Genomic DNA, 23795 nt, shown 5'->3' on the forward strand with positions numbered 1-23795 from the left:
AGCAGTTATATGAAGGTGGAGTTGGAGTTGGAGACGCAACAGGGGGCCCACGAGGTAGGGGGGCGCGCCCTAGGGGGGCCCCACCCTCGTGAGAAGGGTGTGGGCCCCCTGGTCTTCTTCTTTGGCAATGATTTTTTATTATTTATTGTAAGGTATTCCATGGAGTTTCAGGTCATTCCGAGAACTTTTGTTTTCTACACATAAAACAATATCATGGCAATTCTGCTGAAAACAGTGTCAGTCCGGGTTAGTTCCATTCAAATCATACAAGTTAGAGTCCAAAATAAGGACAAAAGTGTTTGGAAAAGTAGATACGTTGGAGACGTATCATTCACCGGTTCGATTGTTGGTTTTTTAAGAAATAAAATAATATATATTGATTAATATATGTGCTAATATAGAGTGAAACAATGGTCAAATAAAATTATAACCATGTAGTGGACAACAAAGTAGCACAACCAAGTTGGTTATTGGGCCATGGGCAGGCCCCGCCTACTACTCACATGCCATTGGATCGAACCCCATTTTCCCAATTTCTATTAAAACTTTTTTCCTAGTTTTTCCCGGTTCAATTACCCGGGTTTTTCACCGGTTTTCCAGAAAACCGGCTTGTTCGATCGGTTTTTTCCGGTTTGATTGCATATCGGTCTTATTAGCTTAAAAACCCGATGAGGCTGCCGGTTCCGGTTTTTTCCGGTTCGACCGCCGGTCCGGTCCGGGTTTTTAAACTATGCTCGCAACTAGGGTGTGTGTGTGTGTGTGTGTGTTTTGTCGTGGCCCCTAGTTGCAAGCCGCTCATCGACTCACAACTAAGGATGTGTGTGTGTGCGTGTGTGCACGCGTGTGTGTTTGTTTGTGTGTGTGTGTGTGTGTTTGTGTGTGTGTGTCTTTTTGCCAAGGGTCCCCAGTTGCATGTTAACCGTCGACTTGCAACTAGGGGGTGTGTGTTTGTTGAGGACCCCCAGTTGCTCGTGGCCCCCAATTGCAAGCCGCCCATCAACTCGCAACTAAGGATGTGTGTGTGTGTGTGTGTGTGTGTGTTTGTCGAGGATCCCCAGTTGCATGTCGATAACCGATTCACAACTAGGGGGTGTCTTCTTGTCGAGGGTCTGCAGTTGCATGTCAACCATCGACTCGCAACTAGGGAGTGTGTTTTTGTTGAGGACCCCCAGTCGCAAGTTGACCATCGACTCACAATTAGGGGGGTTGCGTGCGTGTGTGTGTTTTGTCATGGCCCCTAGTTGCAAGCCGCCCATCAACTCGCAACCAAGGATGTGTGTGTGTGTGTGTGTGTGTGTGTGTTTTGTCGAGGGTTCCCAGTTGCATGCCGACCATCGACTCACAACTAGGGTGGGTGTGTTTTTTGTCGTGGCACCTAGTTGCAAGCCAACCATCAACTCGTAACTAAGGGTATGTGTGTGTGTTTGCCAAGGGTCCCCAATTGCATGTCAATCATCGACTCACAACTAGGGGGTAAGTGTGTGTGTGTGTGTCTTTTGTCGAGGTTTCCCAGTTGCATGTTAACCATCAACTAGGAAATAGCGGAGCGCGTGTTTGTCAAGGGTCCCCAGTTGCATGTCGACCATCGACTCGCAACTAGGGTGTGTGTGTTTGTCGAGGGTCCCTAGTTGCATGTCGACCATCGACTCGCAACTAGTGTGTGTGTGTGTGTGTGTTTGTCGATGGTCCCTAGTTACATGTCGACCATCGACTCACAACTAGGGGGTGTGTATGTTTGTCGGGGTCCCCAGTTGCATGTCAACCATCGACTCGCAACTAAGGGTGTATGTGTTTTGTCGTGGCGCCTAGTTGCAAGCCGACCATCACTCACAACTTAGGGTGTTTGTATTTGTCGAGGGTCCTTAGTTGCATGTCAACCATTGACTTGCAAGCAGGGGAGTGTGTGTTTGTCGAGGGTCCCCAATTGCATGTCGACATTGACTCGCAATTAAGTGTGTGTGTGTGTGTGTGTGTGTGTGTGTGTGTGTGTGTGTGTGTGTGTGTTGTGTGTGTGTGTGTGAGCCCCCAGCTACAAGCCGACCATCTAGTCGTAATTAAGGGTGTGTGTGTGTGTTGGGGTCCCCAGTTGCTTGTTAATCACAGGATCGCAACTAGGGGAGTGTGTGCTTGTCGAGAGTCCCCAGTTGCATGTCGACCATCGACTCACAACTAAGAGCGTGTGTGTTTTGTGGGGACACTAGTTGCAACCCAACCATTGACTTGCAACACAAGGGTGTTTGTGTTTGTTAGGGCCCATAGTTTGCAAGCTGACCCATCAACTCTCAACTAAGATTGTGTATTTGTTGGGGCCCCAGTTACAAGCCGACCATCGACTCGCAACTAGGGTGTGTGTGTGTTTGTCACGGCCCGAGTTGCGAGTCTAACATCGAGTCACAACTGGGGGGGGGGGGAGTTTGTTTGTACGAGCCCCAGTTGCTAGTCGAGCATTGACTTGCAACTAGAGGGGAAGGGGAGACTTTGTTTTTGTACGACCCCAATTGCAAGTCAAGCATCGACTCGCGGTGGTGTTTGTGTGTGTTTGTTCAGGACCCCCCTCCCTCCATTCAACCAACTGCAAGTCAACTATCAATATGCAACTCGGGAGGGGGAGCATGTTTTCCGTCTGTGTGTGTTTGTCGCGCGCGGGGGGGGGGGGGGGGGGGGGGAGGCAACTATTCCATTTTTGATAGATATTTTTTTCTTTTTTGATGGAATAAAAATTCACAAGGTACTTTCCATAAGAGAAAAAAAGATTTCTACTTTGTTTTTAATATAACTGCAATTTTTTAGCCCGTAGTTTTTACTATGATCAATATTGTATAATCATTATTTTTTACACAAACAACCTAACTCTATTTTTGTAGGAGCATACATGCCAATTTTTGAATCAAATTATATTGCTTATTTTTTCGAAGTGGTTTTCTGCAAGATGTCCAACGTTACAACGGATAACACTAAATTGTGCGGCTCTGTTTTTATTCAGTAATGCTACAGTGACGGACCCTTACAGGGTTTTACGGGACATGTTTAAGCTGGCAAATTATCATTAGATTAAGGGGAGGGAGAGGGCCCACCCACCTGAAAATCAGGGGATTCGGCTTGCCAGCTCCCTTTCCGTACTTCCATCCGGGCTTCCACTTAATCCTACGGTTGTCTTTTTCCTTTTTTTCTTTCTAATCTAATCATCTCCTCCTGATTTTAAGGGGATGGGGCCGGGCTTTATTTTGTTCCAATCAAATCAAGCCACATAGACGAAAGCACGGATGGGCACATGACGGGGGAGCAGACAAGTCTCGTCCAAAATCGGGGGGACGCAACGAATTAGTGGAAAGGGTCCCCGTAAAGCTCTTGTAACAACCTCCACGTTTAGCATTTTTGGTTTTTGTTTGGCTGGCACTGTTTGAATCGGTGGGAGAGAGAGCAGGGAAGAGACGGGGGCGAGTACATCGAAGACGATGGCCTGCCATGTCGCCGCCGACGAGCCACCCGCCATCCCCACCATACAGGAGCTTCGCGCGCACGACAAGCCACCCACCATCCCCACCGTACAGGAGCTTTCGCGCGCCCGACAAACCCCCCGCCATCTGTACCGTCGACGAGCTCCGTGCGGGCGACGCGCCCTCCGCCATCAGCAGGCCCCCGATCTCTGCGCCGCCGAGCGAGTAAGACCAATTCCACCTCACGCTATATCGATTTTAGTTCGTTTGTATGCAGAGTTCCACTTTGGTTCAGCTCAGTTCAACTCAGCGCCGCGATTTGAACTGTAGAACCCGTCGGCTTGCTGGTGAGTTTTGTGTAGGTAAGGTTGGGAACTAGGGAGTTGGGCAGTAGGGGATGAGGATTTTGATTCATTGAGCCAGGAATTTTTTTGATAGAGACTGAATCCGTTAGAGAATTTGTTGACTGAATTTGTTAGATTCATACCAGCTGAACATCATGTTTGTGATACTAAATAATGGGAGGAATATATATGAATAATTGAAGTTTTTCTCCCTCTGTTTTTTCTCACTTACTGCATGCTGTATCTAACTATATACACACTGTATGTAAAAGATTCAGAAAACTGAATTATTGGTTCAGTCAATTTATCTAGATCTCTCAATCTCTGCTACAGCTACCACTTCTGACATCTAGCTAAAAAACCTGCCACACACTGGATCTAGATATGAGTTTTTTGTCTCTCTTTATTTTTGCCACAACACAACTGATTCAGGCTCTCATCTAGATGCTGTTCACTATCAATTTTTTGTCACAGACCAACCACCAATTTTTTTTGTTCCATCAAGAAAGAAACAAGCAAAATTATGCTGATATTCGGATGGGGTTCAGAAGAAGCATATCACACAGAAGGATCTTGAAAGGAAGATTCAGAAAACCCACCCTGTAAGAGGCACCACTGCCCGGCATTTTTATCTCCTGCAAGTTTCTCTGTTCCTTTGTTCCAGATCTTCAATTTCTTGTGTGTGTGTTCTTTGGGTTGGTGGCAGGGGCAAGATCATCATCACCTGACAAAAAAACGCCCCACTTTTTTTTTGCCACCTTTTCTATGAAGCTTGTTTACAAGCAGAGTGCCCAGACTTTTTTTTTGAGACAAAAAGTGCCCAGACCTGGAGTCGCACAAGGCCTGCATCTGGTCCCAAGATTTTTTTTTAGAACAAACAAACAAAAGGCCTTGGCCCCAGGAGGAAGAGGGGGATGGCCTAGGGAGCTCCTCGCTGGCGCCTTCAGCGCCGGTTCCGAGTTCGGGCGCTCGAAGCATCTCGCTACTGGGCCGGCCCAAGTGAACCACGACGCGAAAAAATAAACTTGAAGAAAAAGTACGAAAGCTGGGATCCGACCTCATGATCACACGTCTTTTTTTCCACTAACGCAGGGACCACTACACCAAACACATTCTGTTGTTAAGCAACTAGGAAAAAGTGCTACTTAACCGTTCTTTTAGTGGAACATTAGCGTAATTCTGAAAATTAGTTGAAAAGTTCATTGATTTTGAAAAACAAGTCCATTGATTTTGAAAACTAGTTCATCAATTCTTAAAAAAAAGTTCAGAAAATTGAAAAAAGTTTTATCAAATTTGAAAAAAGTTCATCGAAATTAAAAAAAATTCATCAAATTTAAAAAAAAGTTCATAGAATTTTGGAAAAAATCATCGCATTTTCAAAAAACTTCACCAAATTTGAAAAAAAGTTCATTGAATTTGAAAAAGATGTTCACCGCATTTGAAAAAAGTTCATCGAATTTAGAAAAAGCTCATCAAAATTGAAAAATAGTTCATCAAATTTTGCAAAAAGTTTATCGAAGTTGAAAATAGTTCATGAAATCCGGTGAACTTTTTTCGTCGAATTAGAAAAAGGAAAGAATAGATAATAAAAAAGAAAAAAATGGAAGAAAAGGAAAAAAAGGAAAAAAGAAAGGAGAGAAGAAAAGAGGTAAGAAAAGTACTTGTCCGTAGAACGACGAGTGGCGTGGTGGTCATCGCGTCGCGCACTTAACCGCGACGTTGCGGGTTCGAAACCTCCTGGTACAATAGGATTTGGCGATGGCCCAGCCCTTGAAGCGTCAAACTAAAAAGGACGAGCAACGACGGGGGAAGGCCTGGGTGACAAACAATCGAACAACGGAACAAACAGGTGCAATCAAGAGGGCTACAAATAGGGTGATGTCATCTTAGATGTGACATAATTATATCACATCTGGATGTGTCCTACACAGATCCTTTTAGGAATAGCTAGTTATTGAAGTTTAGGCTAAGAGATGATCCATTATAGACACTTTTTTTTGTTATTTCTAAATTGCATGCAAGATTTAAGATAAGACTATTTTATCAATCATTGTACATGCCTTTATTGTTTTTTCTCATATTAGTGTCCAAACGGGATTTGCTTCCCTTTTTGACGTGATGGCATTAAATATCTAAAGGCGTCCCTCCTTGTACATAATTTTGGTTGTACTTTCCATCATAAGTAGATACCTACATGACAGACTTTATTATTTAAATCAAAGCACGCACACAATATTTGTATGTAACACTTATATCTTTAGATCTTGACCGTTTACAACTAAACATTAATGGTTAAGATAATTTAATCTGTATGGACGCATAGTGGCTTCTTTGCTATTGTTTTAAGTATATAATAAATAGATAATCTATCTATATTTATATACTTAAAACAATAGGCAAAGAAGCGTCCATACAGATTAAATTACGCGTCTTCGCGCAGCCGCCGGACGAGGTGGAATGGAGGCCGCAGATGGGTGGATCTGAACCTCGTGCTGGGGGTGAGAGTAGTGACCAGGGGCATGGCGACCTTGGCGATATGCACGGATGGGCAGGAGAGATGGGAGAGTTAGTTGGGGCGTTTAATTTAAGGAGAGATTATAGGGCGTGGGCCATAAAATCAGATGATTAATATTGGGCTTGATTTCAGGGCATATCTCAACCGCGAGATCAAAATACAAATCAACGGCGTCCGCGACGGGTCTGAAGAATGCTTCTCAACAGATGTCTGTAGGAAAGTGTTTCCCAATTATGATTCAGCTTCCCAGTCTAGTTTCTCACTCTATGCAGCCTTTTTTTATATTTTTTGAGATGAAACTCCATGTAGGCGCCCGTTAACGAGTCATTAATGGGCGCCTGCAATGCATACCACTTCCCGCCAGCTGGGCCGGCCCTTTTTTTTTTCTTCTCATTTGTTAAATCGCAAAATCAATGCGCTCCTGGTTTTTTTAGGGGTACAATGCGCTCCTGGTGAATCAAACTAGAGACCTCCCTCGTGTTACCACGCTACATTTACCAACCCACCACCCAGCCGGGTCTGGTAAGAAGCAACATTTCCCTTCTTTTATTCTTTCCTTCTTTTTCTTTTTTCCTTTCCTTTTTAAATTTTGATGTACTTTTTTCAAATTTGATGACTTTCTTTTCTATTTTGATGAACTTTTTCTTAAATCCGCTGAATTTTTTCCAGATTCGATGAACTTTCTTAAGTAGTGGGCGCTGCAATCAAACACTAGTAGGCGAATTGTCTAGCAGTGTGCATTATCTCACGCGAAAGGTGTGGCCTGAATTCGACTCCCCGTGACGCACGTTTTTTTTTGGTGATTTTCGCCCACTAGTTCTTCTGTGAGCGCCAGTTCTCTTCGGGAGCGCTTAGGGTGTGTTTGGTTGAGGAACCAAGTGGAATGAAATGTAATGGTTACATTTCACTGGAATGGAACGGTTCCGTTCTTGTGTTTGGTGGAGATAACGAGATGGAATGGAATGGTTCCGTCTTAGTGTTTGGTTGAGCAGATAAAATATTAGAATGTGATGAATTTAATTCAAATTACTTGTATAGGAATGGTGATGTTTCCAATAGCATATGTATAAAATTTTCACATCACTATTTTGCATTTTCAGTTGCAATTTATTCAAAGTTGTATCGTATTCATTTGTATTAAACACCTGCCCATTTTCAAGTTATACACGAGCAGTAAACGAGCAATGCTATCTGGCCAGGTTTGGGCTCCGTCGTTGCATAGGTGTGGCCGCTAATCCAACCCCGCCGCCCGCCAAATCATCGCCACCACCTGCAGGCCGTACTCAAGCTTCACCCACAGCCACCCAAGCGACAGGAAGGGAGGCGAGCTGGCCGCCGCTGCTCTGCTCCCCGTCAAATTGCTCGCCGCCGATCTGCCATTGCTACCTAATACTGCTGCTTGGCACTGTTGCTATGCCCAGGATCCCATCTGAATCGGAACTAGACGTCGATGCTTGCCGCCGCTCCTCAACCACTCGCCCGCCGCACCTGCTTTTGGTCGGTCTATCACCCCATCCTATTCCCTTGCTGTGGGGCACATCGAGAGAGGAAGAGACGAGGTGGAGGCGGCGCAGGTTGAGAGAGGAGAGCTGGCGGTGCAGATCGAGAGAACAAGAGACGAGGGAGAAGCGGCGCACGACGAGGGGGTTTCGGAAGCGAGATGTGAGAGCGAGTGGTTCCGCGTCGTTCCATCGATTTGGAGGTACGAGCAGGTTCCGGATCTTGGCCGAATATTCGGTTTGGGGGCACGAGTTGGTTACCGTTCCAGTTGTGTACCAAACGCACGAACGAACGAGGCCTAGGAACAGGTCCAACCCGTTCAATTCCAGTCGGTTACCTGAACTGAACACACCCTTAAGGCGGGCAAATCCTGAAAGGCGCCCGCTGCGCCCGTTGCAGTACATTCGAACCTAGGATCTCTAGGTTCAAAGAGCAACGCACCAACCACTACGATAAGCCTTGATATGTGTCAGTACTGTCATGTTTGGTTTATTCTTTGTCACGGTCGCGGAATCCCCCACTTTTGGGAACCGTTTTTTTTGGAACAGTTTTTTTTCTGTTTCCCATTCTGTATTTCTTTTTCAAATGCGTGAATTTTTTTTCAAATTCTATGAACTATTTTCAGATTGATGAACTTTTATTTAAAATCAATGAACTTTTTTGAAATCGATGATTTTTTCTTCAAAATTGATGAACTATTTTCGTGAACTTTATTTTTTTGTGAACTTTATTTCAAGTCGATGAACTTTTTTTAGATTGATGAACCATTTTTCAAATCTATGAACTTTTTTTAAAATTGATAAAACTTTTTTCTACTTGATGAACTTTTTCTTCAAAACCGACGAACTATTTTCAAATTGATGAACTTTTTTACAAAACGGTGAACTTTTTTCATAATGGTGAACTTTTTTCAAAATTGATAAACTTCTTTCCTAGTTGATGAACTTTTACGTCAAAATCGATGAACTTTTTCCAAATCGATGAACTTTTCTCAAAACAGTGAACTTTTTTTCAAAATGGTGAACTTATTTTCATAACGGTGAACTTTTTAAAAAATTGATAAACCTTTTGTTAACTTGGTGAACTTTTCCAAATTAATTGAACTTTGAAGTCCGACTAAAATTTGACGAACTTTTTACAAAATTGTTGAGTTTTTTTTTCAATTTTTGCGAACTCTTTTTCTAAAACGATGAATTTATTCAAATTCACGATGTTTTTTGTAAATAATTCGGAAATTAAGTGATATAGTATACATGCAAGAAATAGCACAGCTGCACGTCCTTATAGTGTCGGCGCTGTTATCATTCACAATTGGCAAGTTGTTCTAGTGGTTAGAAACACTAGTATAGGGCGGCAGTGGCTTGAGATCGAATCTTGGGAGCGCCATGTTTTTTGCTGTGGTAGCGAAATCAGCTTCTACATCGTCACCTTGGGCTGATAGTTTTTTTTTGAGAATTCCTTGGGCTGACATATGCTATTGGCATGTCTAGCATCATATTGGGCCGTCTGCAAATCATGCCATGGGCTGGCAACCCAATTTCATGGCAGGAATAAGCCACAAAACCGGTTTTAACGAAGACCAGTAATCTTGCAAGTGCAACACACGTCTAACCTACCATCAAATAATTATTAAAATAGTAATATCTCACATAATTATGAAAATAACAATATTAGAAGTGCAATACATATCTCGACTGACATAAATTCAATAAAAACACATTACAAGGGGATGCAGCTGTTCTGATCCCGAGCTCACATGAGCTCCGGTGAACAGTAAAATCAAAAGTAAATAAAAAAATAAAAAAATCAGAATCTTTTTTTTGCGCGAAACTTTGACAAATGTTTTGATAGCTTGCAAAATTTCATCGCCATATGACATTCGTGGAAAATGTGGCAAAACAAATGATGCCCCAAAATGTTATCTCCAAATCTTTTTTGGCGAAACTTTGACAAATGTTTTGATAGCTTGCAAACTTTCATCGCCATATGACATTCGTGAAAATGTGGCAAAACAAAGGATGCCCCAAAACGTTAATTCCGAATCTTTTTTGGGCGAAACTTTGACAAATGTTTTGATAGCTTGCAAAATTTCATCGCCAGATGACATTCGTGGAAAATGTGGCAAAACAAATGATGCTCCAAAATATTATTTTCAAATGCATTTTGGAGCATTGATTTTGTTTTTTTGCCACATTTTACACGAATGTCATCTGGTGATGAAATTTTGCAAGCTATCTAAACATTTGCCAAAGTTTCACAGATTTTTTTTGGATTTTTTTGAATTTTCTTTTGATTTTACTGTTTACCCGAGCTCATGTGAGCTGGGAATAGAACAAAAATTTCGATTACGAGATCATTATATTAGCACCCAAAGAAACATCAATCTCTTTGTAATGCTCATGTTTTTGGATATCATTGCAAGACAACATTGAGTGACGCCGTGCAACTTTGGTGCATAATCAGAACTTACCAAGGCATTAACAAATTGAGCAAATAACTAGTCTGAGAACGACATGGTGTATATATCAAAAATCTTGTTTAAATATTATCCACTTATTTTGCAAAAAATACGCAAGATTCACAAGGGAGCTAACACTCATAGTGAAATTGCATTTGGGAGCTAACACTCACTTATTTTGCCAAAAAAATACGCAAAATTCACCAGGGAGATAACACTCACAGTGAAACATGCAGTCATACTAACATCCAACATTAATTAGACGAAATGCATGTTAAACTAAGAATGACAATAGCGCTCTTTATTAAGTTGGTGCTTGAATGACAAGGTGATAACTCGGCAATAAATTAAAAAATGACTCTTCACAGAGGGAAGCATGGAGTTGCATATGTACTAGAGCTCATTGTTTAAAACAGAGATTATTTTATTTTGAGAGGTGTAGTTTTAGTTAATAGTTTACGACAGAGAATCACATCATCTTATATGATAAACATGTGTGAGAGCGGTTCCCATGCTTAACGCTCTCCCTCCACCTTTGTCTTTCCATAAACTGTTGCTAGCTAAATTCACGAGTGACTGCCAACATACCTTGGGGAAGAGTGTTTTTTAGTGTTATAATTAATTTAGCAATGCCCATCCCATTTACCAACTTCTTTCCAATATTAAGACAAGTAGATATCATACTTGTCAAGAGGGACACATTAGTTATCATACAAGATGACACTCTCCCCCACCGCTCCATGAGCTTTATGGGCACACAAAAGGGATATTCATTTGAAAGTGTAGAGATGGCACATGCAAATTTACATGGAATGATAGAGTAATACCGTATATAGGAAGATATAGTGGACTCTTTAAGGTATAACTTTGGTTTTAAGGATTTTGATGCACAAGCAGTGTTTCCGCTTAGTACAAGCGAAGTCTAGCAATAGACTGGGAAGCGATCAACTAGAGAGCGATTACGGTCATAATCATGCATTTTGGGTGACCAACATTGAACATTAGCGTGATGAGGATATAAATACTCTGAACATAAATATCATATAGGCAGGATTGGTTTTGAATCACTTACATGCGTGAACATGTAGCAAGTGAAGACACTTAAATTCTTCAAAGGAGAATGCCATCCTAACATACCACATCATAATTAACTTAATGCATGGTGACACCCAAGATAACATATTATCCACTCCTAACTAATTAAGCATGGCATAAGCAACTATGAACTCTAATTATTATCATACATATGTTTATCCATAAATGCTAAAAGAAGATCACTCAGATAAACATATGTACAAAAAACAAAAAACAAGTAGAGTTCATACCCACTCTTTTTCATCATGATCACTTCATCAAATCATAGTGCGAGTATCACCGTGAACTAAGCTGAAATCTACAAACACTATATACAAAGGAGAAGACAAGGAAATTTTTGATCTTTAATTAGTGCAAAGATAAGGCACATACGAGCCAGTTGGAAATTTTTCTTGTCAACTCCTTTTGAAACAAGACTCAATAAATGATACGTCCATTTTGCATCATTCAAAATTGTTGAACTATTTTTTATGTTTCATGATTTTTTTCCCAAAATTATTGAACTACTCCCTCGTTCCTAAATATAAGTCTTTGTAGAGATTCCACTATGGACTACATACGAAGTAAAATGAGTGAATCTACACTCAAAAATGCATCTATATACATCTGTATGTGGTCTATAGTGGAATCTCTACAAAGACTTATATTTAGGAACAAAGGGGATATTTTTCAAATTTGTAAACTTTTTCAAAATTGATGAACTTTTTTTCCAAAATTACTGAATTGTTTTTCAAATTTGTGAACTTTCAAATCGACACACTTTTTTTAATCTAAACTGATGAACTTTTTTCCAAGATCAATGAATTATTGGATCAATGAACTTTCAAATCGGCGCCTGAAACGCTGAATAGGATGTCCCGCGTCCCGACGATACACGACATGGCAACGAGTCTGTGCGGAGATTCGTGCAACCAGATCCAACTGCCCACAGTGTGTCGCGCGTGTAACGTTCCTAGGGAATGTCAGTTCCATAACATTTCGGTTATAATATTCAGGGCACCTCGTTGTGCAATGACCTGGTTCCACTTATCATTTTATTTTTGCGGGTGAATGATCTGGTTCCATTCCAGTTACAGACAAGTGGATGAGGAGCGATCCAAATAACTTAGAACCAAACACGTGACCGTGTGCGCAGATAAATTTTCGTGTTTACAATAATTACTTTATTTTTGAGAAGCTTGAACAAATTAAACAATCCATACCCTCTTCATAATCACAAACACCAGGGTGAAGAATAACGCTCACAAAGCAAACTACAACAGAAAAATAGCGGAGTTTGTCTCGATTCCTAGTCCTTTGTGAATTTCGTTACGTTGATTATGTCCTTGTGCTCAGCTAGGATCCAGAGGATAGTTGTGAGCTCACCACCACAGCCCAGCTGCTTGGCGTGTGAATCCCTGCTGCAGCGAATCGACCCCAAGACGAGCAAACGGACCCATGATTGGAGAACGAAGTTCCTTAACACCTCTTCCAGTGGCCAGCCCACACGCACACGCCCATCAGATGGCCGTGCATAATTCTTGAATTTCGGGACCAGAATTAGAAGTCTTCTCTCGAGTTCATCTTTCATCTCATCATCTCTGGAAATTATTACCTCAAAAACTACATCGCCGAAAATTGTGCTCCATTCTTGGTACACATGCTCAGCCAGACACAGCTTCTTGAGCAGTTTGGCATAAATAACAGCGTCCCGGAGAACCTTATTAGTTAACAGCCCGGAATAGGAATGCTGCATCTTCCCTAGCTCGTCGGCAAGCTTCTGACTGTCTGTACATCCGTTACATCTGGATTTGATCCCCTCCAAAGCAACACGGGTTTCTTCATAATGGCTGTGGAGTTTAAGGCCTGGCAGCATTTCCGGACGTTTAGCGACGAGGAACATCATGTAGTCTGATAGGGCCTTGATCTTCTGAAAGGTGTCACAATGTTCATCTTGTTCAGTTTCGGTCCTGCCCAAGAGGAAGATGTCCGTAGCAATGTGCCACGTGATAACGAGCTCATCAAATTCAGCACCAAAGCGCCTTTCCTCGCTGAATGACCTACGCCTATCGGAAGCTTGTGGGGGCATGGGACCCATATCCTTCTCTGGCACCCTCCTTAGGATATAGGCATGAGATATATGCGGCCATATGTCTGCACATAACTCTTCCACCAATGACCCGACCCCTGCGCTCTTAGTCTTAGAGTTGTCATCCCATCCAATCTTGCTCATCGGTGTGCCATCAGTGCACTCGCCCAACAAGTTGTGCTGCCCCATGGTGCGCGACCAAAGCCTGTGGCTACATTCCCCTTGACGCCACAGACGGGACGGATCCAGACAGAGAACAAAGCGACGGAGCCCATACCAGCACCCACGCCGGCAGCAAAGTGTCTTCTTGAGCAGCTCGCATCTTGTAGTATCTTGCAAGAATGCGTATGTCCAGGACGAGCCCAGCGCTCTGAGCAGCCATCTCACATCCAGCAGGAAGGTGCCAATCAGCAGGGCATAAGTGATGGTGATATCTATCCCCTCCATGCCATCTTTACTGTGCAAGAAAAACAGTAAGAGGGCGGTGAGAGTGAGGGGCGGCGAGGCGAGACGGATGATGTAGCCAGGCCAAGTGTGGATCACTGCTGCCTTGGTGTACATGATGTCATACATGAGCGAGAGCTCCATCTCGACCATCTTCACAACATCGCTCCGGTAGGAATACCATGTCTTGAAAGGATCATGTTCTGGCTTCTCCTGGAGCTTGACTGAATAATCTGCGAAGGCACCCAGGGAGACACCGAACAGGCCGTGAGCATCACGGAGGGCGTCATAATCATCCAGCTCGGCGTTTCGATCCTCGGCGTTTTCATCCTGATCAAGACTGAAGCGCCTTGTCATCATCCCCTTGTATGAGCTGCGGATGCGGGCGAAGCCAGCTAGGCGTAGCGCCCATATCCTCTCCACATACTTATAGGATCCCAGGAAGAAAATCATGACGAACGCAGTGCACAAAGCCCTGTCGCAGCTCATGAATCTTTGGTTGTATGCGCCAATCAACGCTACAAAGAGTAGCAGGACCATCTCTACCCCTTGGCGCCACGACAGCACGTTGTCCTCCAAGGAGTAGGCGCTGATGTTGTCGGCGAGGCCGAGATGCAGCAGGACGAAAGGCACCCAGAAGGCGAACAGCTGCTTGCTGCTTGACGGGCTGTCGAGGTACAGCTTGCCGATGGCGAGTTTCGAGGCAAGGTGAGTCACCTGGTACGCCAGCCACACCGGGAACCTCCGCACGGCGGAGTCTTCGCGCCGTCGGATGCTGGCGAACAGTGCCAGGATGAGATGCGCGCCGAAGCTCGAGAGGACCGAGCACCGGGTCACCCATAAACTGACATCCTTCACGACCTCCTTCTCCAGCCAAAATCCACCCATGGGTAGCTCCTGTTTTGCAATGAGATAGCAATCACCATATATTCAGTCATCTACGAGGAGATCTTTGTTTTGGCAAAGAAAAGGAACTTTTCCACAGCTACATGCATGCTAGTGACTTCACAGGAAAACGTACCTGAACCGTGCCTTGCAGGTCGGATCTTGGAGAACTTTCCAACTGGGAGATCGATATGAGACGGCCGGTGAATATTGCTACATCGGCAGAAGTATGCCTGTCATGGAGGTTGTACTAACTTGCCCGCGGGCTAGTTGTAATGTACTCCTATTTAGTATTCTGTCGTTATTCATTAAATAACTGTTACACCTCGAGATTCGCGCGCATCAATAATAAGCAATACCCCAAGAAAAGTACAAACATTATTAGGCTGTACTTCCTGCCGGCCTTGAAGTTGGCAGTTCCCCGGAATTTGTCTGAAATATTCACCTGCAACCGGATGAGTTTCAGCCTATCCGCTGCCGTTTTTGTTGAATCTATTATTAGCTCAGCGGTATTTCTGGCTCACTATGGAAAACCCTTTATACTCTTCGTTGTAGTGTGATGAATTGCTGCCAAAGTGCCAATACTGGTTCCTGTGGAAAGTTCACTCAGTAGTTATAAAAACTGTTTTTCTTCCGCATTGCATTAAGAAGAAGAGAGTTGGTCAATTAATAAGGAAAACCACACACAAAAACCATACATGACGCGGTTAATTAGGGAAACCCGTCTAATATAACCACACACGGTTAAAACTGTTATAGTATAGGAAGTTTTTAGTTACCTGAATATTTTTACACTAACACTTGCATAATAAAGACATGTTTGTGATGTATTTTTATTCTCCACAGACTTGAAGCATCTATAGCCGAGCTCCCCATACTCCTCTATACGTCCGGGCGAACAGCCCGATCACTGACTGGTAAAAAAACCTGACCCGGACGGACGCCTCATACTGGCCCTATAAAAAAAAACCTCTCCCTAAGGTAAGTCTACCGAACTTAACTATTTTTGATCTGATTCGGCCGGATTCGTGGAATATAGTGACTAGGAGAAAGCCTGCTCGCCGGGCAGGGGCTAGAACGGCGCCGGCGCCGGCCGCGGTGTCAACGCCGGAACTGCCGGCGATCGGGATCATAGCGACAGAATCGTTTGAATTTCCTTCTCGGTCGAAGTGGGCCGAGTCGGGCGGAGTCTGGGCCGCAATTGGGTGGGCCGGGGTCAACTGGGTATGAGGCCCAGGTTGAACCGGTGTCATCCCATATTGGTTGCGCCGACTCGCGTAGGATCCCGTTCGACCTCTGCAACTCTCGTGAGCAAGGGTTCGACGGCGCAGGGCGACGCCTGGTTTTCTCTCCTGTGGCCCTGGTCGTGCGTGAAAGGATCGAGAAGAGGTGTCTAGAGAGGGGTGATTAGACACTAAGTACCAAAAGTTACAGTTTTTAATTTCTTTAAGTTGAAGTGGAGTTTTGGCACAAGTTTAACAAACACAATACATATCAAGCAAGCATTCAAAGAGTATATGAGCAGCGAAAAGTAAAGCATGCAACTTGCAAGAATGTAAAAGGATGGGATTGGAGTGTGCAAACGCAATTTGGAGACACGGAGATTTTTGAGACGTGGTTCCGATAGGTGGTGCTATCGTACATCCACGTTGATGGAGACTTCAACCCACGAAGGGTAACGACTGCGCGAGTCGGCTCCACCCATGAAGGGTCCACGAAGAAGCAACCTTGTCTATCCCACCATGGCCGTCGTCCACGAAGGACTTGCCTCACTAGGGTAGATCTTCACGAAGTAGGCGATCTCCTTGCCCTTACAAACTCTTTGGTTCAACTCCACAATCTTGTCGGAGGCTCCCAAATGACACCTAGCCAATCTAGGAGACACCACTCTCCAAGAAGTAACAAATGGTGTGTTGATGATGAACTCCTTGCTCTTGTGCTTCAAATGATAGTCTCCCCAACACTCAACTCTCTCTCACAGGATATGGATTTGGTGGAAAGAATATTTGAGTGGAAAGCAACTTGATAACGCTAGAGATCAAGATTCATATGGTAAGAATGGAATATCTTGGCCTCAACACAAGTGTAGGTGGTTCTCTCTTAGAAAAGGTAAGTTGGAAGTGTAGGTTTGTTCTGATGGCTCTCTCCACGAATGAAGAGGAGGTGGAGGGGTATATATAGCATCCACACAAAATCTAACCGTTACACACAACTTGCCAATCTCGGTGGGACCGAATTGATAAACTCGGTCGGACCGACTCAGCAAATCTAGTGACCGTTAGGGTTTTCGGTGGGACCGACATGCAACTCGATAGGACCGATATGGTTAGGGTTAGGGCATAACGTAATCTCGATGAGACCGATTACACAAACTCGGTGAGACCGATTTTGGTAATAAGCTAACCAGAGAGTTGGTCAGGTAAACTCGGTGGGACCGATTCGCTCATTTCGGTGAGACCGAAATGTTACGAAAAGGAAACAGAGAGTTTACATTGCAATCTCGGTAGGACCGATTACGCAAACTCGGTGAGACTGATTTTGGTAATAAATCCATACAGAGAGATTGCAATCCCATCTCGGTGAGACCGAGATCCCTATCGGTGAGACCGATTTTCCTAGGGTTTGTGGCAGTGGCTATGACATCTGAACTCGGTGGCGCCGAATAGAAAGAATCGGTGGGGCCGAGTTTGACTTTTGGTTTAGCTCATATGTGGATGTGAGAAAGTAGTTGAGGGCTTTGGAGCATATCACTAAGCATTTTGAGCAAGAGCCTCATTAAGCAACACCTCATCCCTCCTTGATAGTATTGGCTTTTCCTATAGACTCAATGTGATCTTGGATCACTAAAATAGAAAATGTAGAGTCTTGAGCTTGGAGCTTGAGCCAATCCTTTTGTCCTTAGCATCTTGAAGGGGTTCCACATCCTCTAGTCCATGCCACTTCATTGTTGAACTTATCTGAAACATACTAGGTAAAAGTGTTAGTCCAACAAGAGATATGTTGACATTAATTACCAAAACCACCTAGGGAGCACTTGTGCTTTCAATCTCCCCCTTTTTGGTAATTGATGACAACATACATCAAAGCTTTAGATAAAGATATAGAGAATAGTAAGTAAAGCTTTGGAAAGACATGTAACATGCATAGGCTCCCCTACATATGTATGCAATCATGTGAATATGGAATATAGGAGCATGGAATGCATAAACATGACAGAGTAAGCAATGTGTTACATGTATCTTGATTATATGCATCAGAGCAAATGATGTGAATATGAGAAATGTACCTTCATGCTCATGAGTCCTTCTTGCAAACAATATGTACATCAGCAAGAATTTCTCATACACATGACTGTGATGCATATACTTACCTTGTGGTCTTGAGTTGGCTTAGGATGGGATGAACCTACGTAAACAAGGTTAGATAACACAGATACACCTACTGGCCAGAGCAAACAAAAGAAACCACAAGAGTACCAAGACTGGGATGACATGTAGAGTGAGTACTAAGTACCACATTGGATATAGACATGTCCCCAAAGGTAAAGATGTGCAATAAATTCAAGGATTTCCTTCCCTTAGATGTCTTGCTCCCCCTGAATCTAGCATGGGATACTGGGAGAAGATAGGGAACAGAAAATCAAAGCTCAAAGGAAATAAACAGAGCTAACAAGCAAATATGAACATGTCTTTCCCCTCTTGAATACATGTGACTTCTCTCCTCTTGAACACCAAGCATCTGGGGTCCTTGATGATTACTCTTTCTTCCCTTGAGTATTCTCTCCCCCTATAGATATGATTAAGCTTTAATGTGATCTCTCTCTCCCCCTTTGACATCAATTTCCAAGAAGGGTTCTTCTGGATTTTTGTCATGATGGGTTTGGTCCTTGAGTCACAAAACAAAGCAGCAAGTTGAATGGGATGCTGGTCGAGGACAAGATTCATTGAGTGGAGCTGGATCACAAAGAATGCAGAAACAAGTGGCAAGATGTCTTTCCTGTAGTGAAATCGGTGACACCGAGTTGTATGGTTCGGTTGTACCGAGAGGATTCGGTTGGACCGAAAGCATCAGACCGGTGAGACCGAGTCCATTGTAGAGAAAACACTTGTCACCTCAGCTCACTAGACAAGTAAGATCTCACAAGGATTTGCAAGGAATTAACTGAAAGATTTGCAATGAATTGGATGCAAGGAATGCAGAACAGGAAATAAAAGAGAAGAAACTAAAAAGGAGTCTAGATGAAGTTTTTTTGAAGAGGGAAACAAATATGCATGAGACAAATGCAAGAGCACAAAAAAGAACACAAGAGAACTTCATCTAGAATTGGTCGGCGACAAAGTCACCTATGTTAGAGTATATTGACTTGGGAGTCAAGTGAGATCACTTGATCATAGGTCATACTCATCGTTTAAGCTCAAAATGGGGTTACCATTTTTCATTTAAGCTTTTTGATGTATTCACATCTTGTCGAGTTGCTTTGACTCATGACTTGGAGTAAAGCTTCTCTAAGATGGAATAACATACCTTGGGTGGTGGTGTTGATCATGATCATGTAGTTGAACTTGTGTGGGTTGCTCAAGGTTGATGTAGCTCATCAAGAGTTGGGAGCATCACTTGGAGTTTGAGTTCATCTACCTACATGGGTTAGTTTTTGCAAGGAAGAGCACTTGTGTATCCAAAATGACAATCATGAAACTCAACATAGAATTTGTCAAAGGATATGTTTGAATGATTGCGTGCTTCCTTGTCTTCATCCACCATTGTGTAGAGACTTGGTGATATAGAAATTGCTCAAGATGTGAGTGATACGTCTCCAACGTATCTATAATTTTTGATTGTTCCATGCTATTATATTATCAACCTTGGATGTTTTATATGCATTTATATGCTATTTCATATGATTTTTGGGACTAACCTATTAACCCAGAGCCCAGTGCCAGTTTCTATTTTTTTTCCTTGTTTTAGAGTATCGCAGAAAAGGAAAATCAAACGGAGTCCAATTGACCTGAAACTTCACGGAACTTATTTTTGGAAGGAAAGCAACCTGGGAGACTTGGAGTCCACGTAAGGGAAGCTTTGAGGAGGCCACGACGTAGGGGGCGCGCCCACCCCCCTGGGCGCGCCCTCCACCCTCGTGGTCCCCTCGTGGCTCCCCTGACGTATTTCTTCCGCCTATATATCTCCATATACCCTAAAACGATCAGGGAGCACAATAGATCGGGAGTTCCGCTGCCAAAAGCCTCCGTAGCCACCGAAAGCCAATGTAGACCCGTTCCGGCACCCTGCCGGAGGAGGAATCCCTCTCCGGTGGCCATCTTCATCATCCCGGTGCTCTCCATGACAAGGAGGGAGTAGTTCTCCCTCGGGGCTGAGGGTATGTATCAGTAGCTATGTGTTTGATCTCTCTCTCTCTCTCTCGTGTTCTTGAGGTGGTACGATCTTGATGTATTGCGAGCTTTGCTATTATAGTTGGATCTTATGATGTTTTCTCCCCCCTCTACTCTCTTGTAATGGATTGAGTTTCCCCTTTGAAGTTATCTTATTGGATTGAGTCTTTAAAGATTTGAGAACACTTGATCTATGTCTTGCCGTGCGTATCTGTGGTGACAATGGGATATCACATGATTCACTTGATGTATGTTTTGGTGATCAACTTGCGGGTTCCGCCCATGAACCTATGCATAGGGGTTGGCACACGTTTTCGTCGTGATTCTTCGGTAGGAACTTTGGGGCACTCTTTGAGGTTCTATGCGTTGGTTGAATAGATGAATCTGAGATTGTGTGATGCATATCATATAATCATACCCACGGATACTTGAGGTGATATCCATGAAACTTGTCATCATGATTTTAGTTTTCAATTGGATTATTCCTCACATGATAATTATTTTGTTGAGTTTGCTCCCACTATTATTCATGAGAAGAATCTTGCTTATATGGAGAGTAGTAAATTTTCTATGCTTGTAGATCATGAAAAGAATGCTTTAGGTGATGGTTATATTTTTGAATTCATTCATGATGCTACTGAAAATTATTATAAGGGAGGAATATATGCTTTTAGGAATTGCAATAATATCAAGTTTCCTCTCTATGTGCTTAAAATTTTGAAGTTATGCTTGTTTTACCTTCCTATGCAAGTTGATTGTTCTTCCCACAAGTTGTTTGCTCACAAAATCCCTATGCATAGGAAGTGGGTTAGACTTAAATATTCTACTCATATTCTTCATGATGCTCTCTTTATATTTCAATTCTTATCTTTTATGTGAGCATCATTGAAATCATCATGCCTAGCTAGGGGAGTTAAACGATAGCGCTTGTTGGGAGGCAGCCCAATTTTATTTTTGTTCCTTGCTTTTTGCTCCTGTTTAGTAATAAATAATTCATCTAGCCTCTGTTTAGATGTGGTTTTATGTTTTAATTAGTGTTTGTGCCAAGTAGAACCTTTGGGAAGACTTGGGTGAAGTCTTTATGATCATGCTGTAAAAAACAGAAACTTTAGCGCTCACGAGAATTGCTGCCATTTTTATTTGGAGAGTGCTATTTAGTTAATTATTTTTGCAGATGATTAATAGATAAATTTCTCAGGTCCAGAAATCTAGTTAAGAATTTTATGAGTTCCATAAGTATACGTTTGATCCAGATTACTACAGACTGTTCTGTTTTTGACAGATTCTGTTTTTCGTGTGTTGATTGCTTATTTTGATGAATCTATGGCTAGTAAAATAGTTTATAAACCATAGAGAAGTTGGAATAAAGTAGTCTTAACACCAATATAAATAAAGAATGAGTTCATTACAGTACCTTGAAGTGGTGTTTTGTTTTCTTTCGCTAACGGAGCTTACGAGTTTTCTGTTAAGTTTTGTGTTGTGAAGTTTTCAAGTTTTGGGTGAAGATTCGATGGACTATGGAATAAGGAGTGGCAAGAGCCTAAACTTGGGGATGCCCAAGGCACCCCAAGGTAATATTCAAGGACAACCAAGAGCATAAGCTTGGGGATGCCCCGGAAGGCATCCCCTCTTTCGTCTTCGTTCATCGGTAACTTTACATGGAGCTATATTTTTATTTACCACATGATATGTGTTTTGCTTGGAGCGTCATTTTATTTTCTTTTCTTTTGTTTGCTGTTTGAATAAAATATCAAGATCTTAAATTATTAAATGTTAGAGAGTCTTCACATAGTTGCATAATTATTCGACTACTCATTGATCTTCACTTACATCTTTCGGAGTAGTTTGTTGTTGCTCTAGTGCTTCAGTTATATTTTTTTAGAGCACGACGGTGGTTTTATTTTATAGAAATAGATGAACTCTCATGCTTCACTTATATTATTTTTAGAGTCCTAAACAGAATGGTAATTTTCTTTGGTTATGAAACTAGTCCTAATATGATGGGCATCCAAGAGGGGTATAATAAAAACTTTCATATAAAGTGCATTGAATACTAAGAGAAGTTTGATACTTGATGATTGTTTTGAGATATGAAGATGGTGATATTAGAGTCATGCTAGTTGAGTAGTTGTGAATTTGAAAAATACTTGTGTTGAAGTTTGTGATTCCCGTAGCATCCACGTATGGTGAACCGTTATGTGATGAAGTCGGAGCATGATTTATTTATTGAATGTCTTCCTTATGAGTGGCGGTCGGGGACGAGCGATGGCCTTTTCCTACCAATATATCCCCCTAGGAGCATGCGCTTAGTACTTTGTTTCGATAACTAATAAATTTTTGCAATAAGTATGTGAGTTCTTTATGACTAATGTTGAGTCCATGGATTATACGCACTCTCACCCTTCCACCATTGCTAGCCTTCTAGTACAGCGCAACTTTCGCCGGTACCATAAACCCACCATATATCTTCCTCAAAACAACCACCATACCTACTTATTATGGCATTTCCATAGCCATTCTGAGATATATATGCCATGCAACTTTCCACCGTTCCGTTATTATGACACGCTTCATCATTGTCATATTGCTTTGCATGATCATGTAGTTGACATCGTATTTGTGTCAAAGCCACCGTTCATAATTCTTCCATACATGTCACTCTTGAGTCATTGCACATCCCGGTACACTGCCGGAGGCATTCATATAGAGTCATATCTTGTTCTAAGTATCGAGTTGTAAGTCAATAAAAGTGTGATGATCATCATTACTAGAGCATTGTCCCACTGAGGAAAGGGTGATGGAGACTATGATTCCCCCATAAGTCGGGATGAGACTCCGGATGAAAAAAGAGAGGCCAAAGAAGCCCCAAAAAAAGGCCATAAAAAAGAGAAGGCACAAATAAAAAAATAAAAAAATGAGAGAAAAAGAGAGAAGGGGCAATGCTACTATCCTTTTACCACACTTGTGCTTCAAAGTAGCACCATGATCTTATGATAGAGAGTCTCCTATGTTGTCACTTTCATATACTAGTGGGAATCTTTCATTATAGAACTTGGCTTGTATATTCCAATGACGGGCTTCCTCAAAATGCCCTAGGTCTTCGTGAGCAACCGAGTTGGATGCACACCCACTTAGTTTCTTTTGTTGAGCTTTCATACATTGATAGCTCTAGTGCATCTGTTGCATGGAAATCCCTACTCACTCACATTGATATCTATTAATGGTCATCTACATAGCCCGTTGATACGCCTAGTTGATGTGAGACTATATTCTCCTTTTTGTCTTCTCCACAACCACCATTCTATTCCACCTATAGTGCTATATCCATGGCTCACGCTCATGTATTGCATGAAGATTGAAATTTTTTGAGAACATCAAAAGTATGAAACAATTGCTTGGCTTGTCATCGGGGTTGTGCATGATTTAAATATTTTATGTGGTGAAGATAGAGCATAGCCAGACTATATGATTTTGTAGGGATAGCTTTCTTTGGCCATGTTACTTTGAGAAGACATGATTACTTGGTTAGTATGCTTGAAGTATTGTTATTTTTATGTCAATATTAAACTTTTGTCTTGAATCTTATGGATCTGAATATTCTTGCCACAATAAAGAGAACTACATGGATAAATATGTTAGGTAGCATTCCACATCAAAAATTC

The 23795-nt window shown here is 42.4% G+C and overlaps 1 protein-coding gene across 2 annotated transcripts; it reads left to right on the forward strand.

Annotated features, from left to right (window-relative positions):
* The first annotated feature begins 3390 nt into the window (after window positions 1–3390).
* On the forward strand, window positions 3391–7380 carry LOC123150621 (uncharacterized). 2 transcript variants are annotated; one of them, XR_006475245.1, is made up of 4 exons: window positions 3391–3662; window positions 4256–4383; window positions 6429–6818; window positions 6966–7377. XR_006475245.1 is itself a non-coding variant. In XM_044570461.1 (3 exons), exons 1-3 carry the CDS (start codon window positions 3456–3458, stop codon window positions 6586–6588), a joined length of 495 nt encoding a protein of 164 aa, XP_044426396.1. In that variant the 5' UTR covers window positions 3391–3455; the 3' UTR covers window positions 6589–7380. The 2 variants fall into 2 exon arrangements, 1 of the variants encoding a protein (XP_044426396.1); XM_044570461.1 differs by having other exon boundaries at window positions 6429–7380.
* Window positions 7381–23795: the final 16415 nt, after the last annotated feature.

Source organism: Triticum aestivum, chromosome 7A, assembly GCF_018294505.1.
Source record: "Triticum aestivum cultivar Chinese Spring chromosome 7A, IWGSC CS RefSeq v2.1, whole genome shotgun sequence".
In the NCBI taxonomy this organism is placed as follows: Eukaryota; Viridiplantae; Streptophyta; class Magnoliopsida; order Poales; family Poaceae; genus Triticum; species Triticum aestivum.